Raw genomic sequence first — 6,842 nt, forward strand, 5'->3', positions numbered from 1 at the left:
TGACATTGAAGATGGTTTTTGTGTTAGCAGAGTTCCAGCCGTGCAACAGGTAGCAATTTGGGCCCTCGTGCGGGATTTCCCAGCATATAGTTGAGATTCGAGAACAGTACCGGTATTAGGTGTCGTAACCAATGTGGTTACAGTTATTTCCACGCTACCTCCTCATTCACGGTGAAAGTGTTAGTAGTAGGTGTACAAATAGGTGATTCATCTTTGGTTTAATAAAACCCTTTGTGAAAAACTACATGAAAAATTACATCTACTTGTAAAATATATTCATTTAAACAAGTTAATACCAAACCAGCCAAAGGTTACTCATAGCGCACATAGAATGAAAACCTAAAATTATTTTTAGTAGAATCCGACCCATAGGATGGTTATCTGCCCTCTCGTTCGTAGCATCACAGCCTATACAAGAGGTTGTTGCGAGATCATACCCCAGCTGGATGTTGTAATGTGGTTTTCTATATGGTTAGTTGTAACTCAGGGATTCGACGTGTTCATACAAACGATCGAGTAATTTGTTAATTTCTACATAAACAGATGAGTGATGACCATGGAAACATAACCGCAAATTAAACAATTACCTACATAAAAAATGATACAGGCTTCAAGTACAAATTAACGGCATTTTCCATATACATCATCTAACCCACATGGACGTTACATAATTACGGTCCTGACTATGCATTTGCGTGTGAAAGCTTAGAAGCGCCAGATTGTCGCGCCATAAGATGAATTGCGTTCGCCCTGAAAGCCGACAGGTCGCAGGTGCACCTACTGGCACCCCACCCTCCGACTTGTGGGCACCCGATTTTGACGTCCTTCGGGTCAAAATATTTTCGTGGCAAAAAATACACATTGTTTACTTTTTGGGCATCGAGCAATCGACTCTGATCTTTTTCCCAAAAAAATTGATGCATAAATAACAATTTTGACATGTTTTGGACACCAAAAATTGTTATGAAACACTTTTTTGGCATCAAGGAATAGAGTTTAGTCATTTTCCAAACGAAATTGACCGATTTAGGCAACAACGTGATGGATGCCAAAGTTAATTTTTGATAGTTCCACATCTGGAATGCATAAGCTCTTTCATATAGCGAAAACCCGAAGTCGGTTACGAGGTCTAGAGAGTGAGTTATAACGCGGAATGACGGGCAGAGGGACGGAAAAAGTGAGGACATAACCGCTCCACCGAGATGAACCTGTAGGTGTGGATTAAGAGGTGTTTTGACAGGTGGACTTGGCAGGTCACCTGCGACAGGCGGACTTGACAGGTGAAAACCTGTAGGTGTATGGCAAACTGTTTCACTGGAAATATAATCACATGGCTAAAAGGAAATGAATTCTATTGGTAGAACAGAGCCGGATGTTCAATCGGCGTAGTTTTTACAAACATTGCGATGAATGTAACAAGAAATAAGAAATATGCACAAAGACACGATCTCGGTCGTGTCGACGTGGTGCAAAAAATTGCGTGGCAAATGGAACACCCTGTATATTATTCGCAAAGCAAAATTTGTAAGAAGCATAATGATAATGCACGTAGATTCAATCATTTCCGAATCATTGGGTCTTGAAAATGAACGCTATTGTTTTAAAATTAATTAAATGAAGAGCATTAATTAATGACATCACGAATTTCTTTTGAAAACAGTGGTTCTGAAAAGAACGGATTGTGATGTTTTTATGCGTGTTTCGAATTATTAATTATTGGTCATCATCCAATAAATTTTAAAATAATGGCGTTTATTTTTAAAACTCGAGAAGTATTGAATTTAGGTACATTACGCTTCTTACAAACTGAAGAGTAGTATTGAAATATCAAATAATATACAGGGTATTCCATTCAAGAAGATGCAATTTTGCTGTGCCACGCCTTTATGATGCATCCTATAAGCTTATTTCGATATCTTGTGTATTTTCCCACGATAATCGACCGTTTCCAGATTTATCAGTGACCCTGTATCAGTAGCTATCTATTTTCTGTGCGAGTCCATCTTGAAGGGATTAGAACTTTGCAGTTGATTATTAATATTAATTAATGACTAATGGGCTTGGAGTATCCATATTTTTAAGATTGCGAATTATGTATACCAACTGAGCAGCAATTAAGTAGGTATTATCGTTGTTTTAAAGATGAGTGAAGTTGGATTGAAAAATGGCAACTTAGCTAGGAAACGTACGATTTGTACGGGATTTAAAGTAAAATTTATATTATGTAAATGAAAGCGGATTTTTGGTTTTTATTTAATATACGTAATTATTTAAAATCTCGATTTTCTTATCTGAAATCAAATAGTTAGGGAAGGAGCGCGACAAGTAGATAAGTTCTCAGGTCAACAGAATAAAGTCTACGTTCCTAGAAGGTAATTGCAGTCAAGGATAATAATCATGAGCTAGCCGTCGGCATAAACTGTTACGAGCAGGTATCATCAAACTAAATTTTATCTGGGTTGCAATAAAAGACATTAATAATAAATAATTGTAATGACTACTATAATACATTATTTCACAAATATCCATGTCCAGCAACGGCTGATGGTATAAACCCTTCATGGCCATGTTTATTTCGTATCCAGAACCATCCTTTAAGATGACTACTAACAAGCACGACCACATCTCCTTTGGTGACACTGATCGCGTTCTCTCCTTTCCCCTGGTAATCACAGTACACTACTAAAAGAGTTTGTTTAGTTCCTTTGATTTTTGCACACGCCGCCGCTTGCAAATACAATCTATCGACACTCTTTTCCCCACAAGAACTGTAAGCCGTTCGAGACCTTCTGCTGTGACACCTACTCAAACTGCATTCGGAGCGCGAACTCAATTTTTCGGTGTCTGTCATATTCCCCGATGGCTTAGGGAAGACGTCGGTGCTGTTCTCCCAACACGGCACGGGAGAGTCCGTCGGCGGAGGGATAATGCCTGAAACGTTTCGTTGTGCGTTATCTAAAGTAACATCTTAATACCATACCTACCTAATGGCAAACAGGCGGCGTAATTAACGTATCCTTCTTCGGTATGCGGTGTTTGTACATAAAGCCAATTTTGATTTTTAAAGACTGCATTAACAACCATACCTAACGGTAACTGAATTTCTGATTGGAAACCTCCCGTTCTCGTCTGATAAAGGATTGTAGAAAACGAGAGGACGACCGGTATATTTGCAGGTTTATCGATGGTGGCCTGCAAATAAAAATGAAACGTGCGTGTGTGTAATAGGTATAATAATAAAAAGAAAAAAAACGTTCGGTTTCTTTCTTTAACTTTAAGAACTGTGTATAGATATCAAGATTACCTTCGATGCCCTCTGACCTATCATGCGAGGTGGTTTAATTGCCATCTTGACAGAGTAACCATTATGTTTACAGATGGGCCGCGTACACTATGAGCTATGGCCCTCTAACTACAGGCCGGTCCCATCTTTGTCTTTTTTTATATGTCCGAAGGCATAAATTATTACCTGTAAAATGGTAGAGAACGACGGTCCCTATACTTTACTTGTTTGGATTGTTATTAATTCGTTCGTTTTGGCGTTTTCTCTAAATAAAATTCTAACGCGCATTCCCATTCTTTTTATTTAAATATGGCAACGGTTACCTACTAATAATAAAATGGAAATTTATGGTCCCCATAGTGATGAGATTTTGGTGCCTGTGGCGTGTGTGTTTATTTATTAGCGGTATTTATTTCCCATTAACAAATTAATTTGTGTTTCAGTTTCATTTAACATGCCTATAATTAAATACAAAGGCGTAACCGTGTTGTAAACCCATAATTAGTATAATAACTTTTTGTTCTGGGTACCTATCTAAAAAATGATTATTAACGATAATGATCATTGGGTAACGAAAACGGGCCGAGATGAATGAAAATGTTTGCTTTATTATAGACCGTTGCAGTCGTGAGAAAGTCATAAATAATCATTAGAGCCATTTTTGAGACGTTGTTATGACGTCGATTTTGCCTTTACATAGATAACTAGGTCTCAAACTGATTGTAATCAATGTTACTAATTAGCGAATTACTATATACGTACACTGGGATAGGGATTATAGCGTAATTTATAGCTTTAATAGTATAATTTACATCACGTTGTACTCAATTTTTGTGCACATCTACCTACAGGCAAAAATATGTATACAGCGTGTCCCAATTTTGTGTAATAAAGCAGTTATTTTTCTATTTAACCCAATAGATAACGGGTCAATGATTCTTCAATCATTACTTCCGGAAATTAATCCGTAATGACGAACAAGTGTAATTATCCATTGACTGCGATGACTGTTAGTACCGCGATGTTGTTGCAACCTGACTGACGGATTTTTTTGTTTAGGTAAATAAAAGTCGAGTGATCTTGCATTTCATTCCGATTCATCACGTCCTATTTCCTACTATAATAACTCGACTCATAATCAAATTTTTCACGGCAGATTTTGCAATTGAAAATAATGAAACGTTGTTGCCATACGTACATAATATCCGCTGATTATTTTCAGCAATGCGACTAATTTATGTTATCCCACCTATTAATCATATAAAATAGATATTTCGAAACCTTGTAACTGTGAACTCTAATAAAATTTTGTTTTTAAAGAAGTAGGTATCGGTAGCAGTACAATGCCATTTACCAAGTAATGTTCATTAGGCACTTCGAAGTTAAACATCTTCAATAATTATAAAATAATCTTGAAGACCTTTTTAGAAATTTTTCTCGAAATCGAATAGGTCCTTAATCCTTTGAATTTTTTTTTACGAAAGTTTCCTAAAAACTGATTTGTATTCTGAGAAGTGTAGATGTTTTGACACCTTCTTCGAAAAAATTTCACTAAAAATCTTCATGGGCACCTTCAAAACAATCTTGAAAAATCTTGAAATCTTATAAGTTGTATCGCCTATTCCGGCGAACCTGGTACCTACACATGGAACATCAGCACGGTTTCATTGATTACGTCAATGAAATCTTTAACAATACATTGACAAAATACCCAATGAAATCTAACCTTCAAGTTTGTACTACATACAAGGGTGTAACATTTGAGTTGTACAAAAAAAATCGCATGATATAGGGAACCAAACCAAAAATGTTTTTAAAATAAACCAAAAGTCAATACTGTTTCTTTTAGAAGAAAAAGTCTATAACACTACATTACTTTGTTAATTTTTTTCTCGAGAACCACCAGACTATCACGAAGGGTGATACTTCTTTGGATAAGAGATTGGGAATGCTCTTTACGATTTTGCAAATATTTTTCCAAAAGTCTCAACATCTTCAGTGTACACTAATTTATAGGATGCCTGTAACGGAAGCCCGTCAACGAATTTTGTATACATTTTTTCGATTATGTACGGGCAAGTGTTTCCTGAATGCGGCCCTGACTGCTTGAATGCGTGTGAAAGCTTGAGGCGCCGAGAAGTCCTGGAGGATGACGAGATTACGGAACGATTTTTCAAGGGTAACTGGGTAACATCCCGCCATTTTTTGTTCGCTACGGAAACCTAGATGCCCACATTAAAAACATTTTAATGTATAAAATGCAGTATTGCAAATAATATTTAATATAAATATAAGTGATACTTGTGGAAATTTTCGCTCTTTTCAAAAACTCAAAAATATATAGGGTAGTCTATACACGGTGTCCATTTTTCGAGTGCCACTATGGGGATCTTGCTTATCTTAAGAGATAGAAACTTGGTTAAATGAGGGCAAAGTTGCGAATTTTCGTGCTGAATAATAATCTAAAAATAAATTTATAATATCTTCAATAGTTTTGAAAATATGGCAAAAAATCAAAAATTTCTGATTTTCATTTTTAACTTTTTCATGGTAAACTAATTGTACTAGACATTTCTAATTAACACATTATTCAGACACTTTTTAATGGAGATTTCGAATATGGCATCCCGTTTTTAATAACTTTCAGGTTAACAGAGAAACACGTGGCAACTTTAGTTTTTTTTATGGGCGCCGTTTTGGATTTTGACATTTTGAGATTAGGTCTTTTTTTCTCTTTACAACGATATATCACACATGGTGGTTCAGTATCACATTTTTTCTAAAAATACAATTTTCATTTTCTGCGAAGAGTGCTATGCAAAAACAAAACGTTCTTTTGTTGTGAACAAAATGTTGACTTATTTCAAGCAGTGTCATTTACGTTTGTGCTAGTTTTATTGTTAAAATATTATTTATTCTTATGCATTTTGTTCTAATTTGAATTATAATTTTCTTGCAAAACGAAGGTTCAATTCTGTTCATATGAAAATCGAATTTTCTCAACACATCTAGTTCCCTGATGCCAACTCTGCAACCGGACATATGCATCAAACTGTCAAACTTTTGTTCACAATAAAAGAACGTTTTGTTTTTCCAAAGCACTCTTCCCAAAAAATTAAAAATTGTATTTTAGGAAAAATGTGATACTGAACCACCATGTGTGATATATCGTCGTAAAGAGAAAAAAAGACGTAATCTTAAAATCTCAAAATTAAAAATGGCGCCCATAAGAAAAACTAAAGTTGCCACGTGTTTCTCTGTCATCTTAAAAGTTATTTAAACCGAGATGTCAGATTCGAAATCTCCATTGAAGTGTTCGAATAATGTGTTAATTAGAAATGTCTAGTACGACTAGTTTATCATGAAAAAATTAAAAACGAAAATCAGAAAGTTTCGTTTTTTTGTGATATTTTCAGAACTATTGATGATATTTTAAATTTCTTTTCAGATGGTTATTCAGCAAGGAAATTCGCAACTTTGCCCCCATTTAACCAACTTTCTATCTCTTAAGGTAAGCGAGATCCCCATAGTGGCACTCGAAAAATGGACACCGTGTATA

At 35.6% G+C, this 6,842-nt stretch overlaps 1 protein-coding gene across 1 annotated transcript; it reads right to left on the bottom strand.

Moving 5' to 3' along the window:
- Positions 1-2,474: 2,474 nt before the first annotated feature.
- LOC116177438 lies at positions 2,475-5,562 on the bottom strand. Its single transcript, XM_031496414.1, has 2 exons — positions 2,985-5,562; positions 2,475-2,931 (listed from the first exon to the last, which is right to left on the bottom strand). The coding sequence occupies exons 1-2, from the start codon at positions 3,082-3,084 to the stop codon at positions 2,516-2,518; spliced, it is 516 nt and encodes a 171-aa protein (XP_031352274.1). The 5' UTR covers positions 3,085-5,562; the 3' UTR covers positions 2,475-2,515.
- Between the last annotated feature and the right edge of the window lie 1,280 nt (positions 5,563-6,842).

The sequence above is a fragment of the Photinus pyralis genome, unplaced genomic scaffold, assembly GCF_008802855.1.
Source record: "Photinus pyralis isolate 1611_PpyrPB1 unplaced genomic scaffold, Ppyr1.3 Ppyr1.4_LG7, whole genome shotgun sequence".
In the NCBI taxonomy this organism is placed as follows: Eukaryota; Metazoa; Arthropoda; class Insecta; order Coleoptera; family Lampyridae; genus Photinus; species Photinus pyralis.

Coding starts and splice junctions, on each gene's coding strand:
- LOC116177438 (XM_031496414.1), bottom strand. CDS start 3,084: ATGGTTGTTAATGCAGTCTTTAAAAATCAAAATTGGCTTTATGTACAA. Junction 2,932..2,984: donor CGCCGCCTGTTTGCCATTAG/GTAGGTATGGTA, acceptor GAAACGTTTCAG/GCATTATCCCTCCGCCGACG.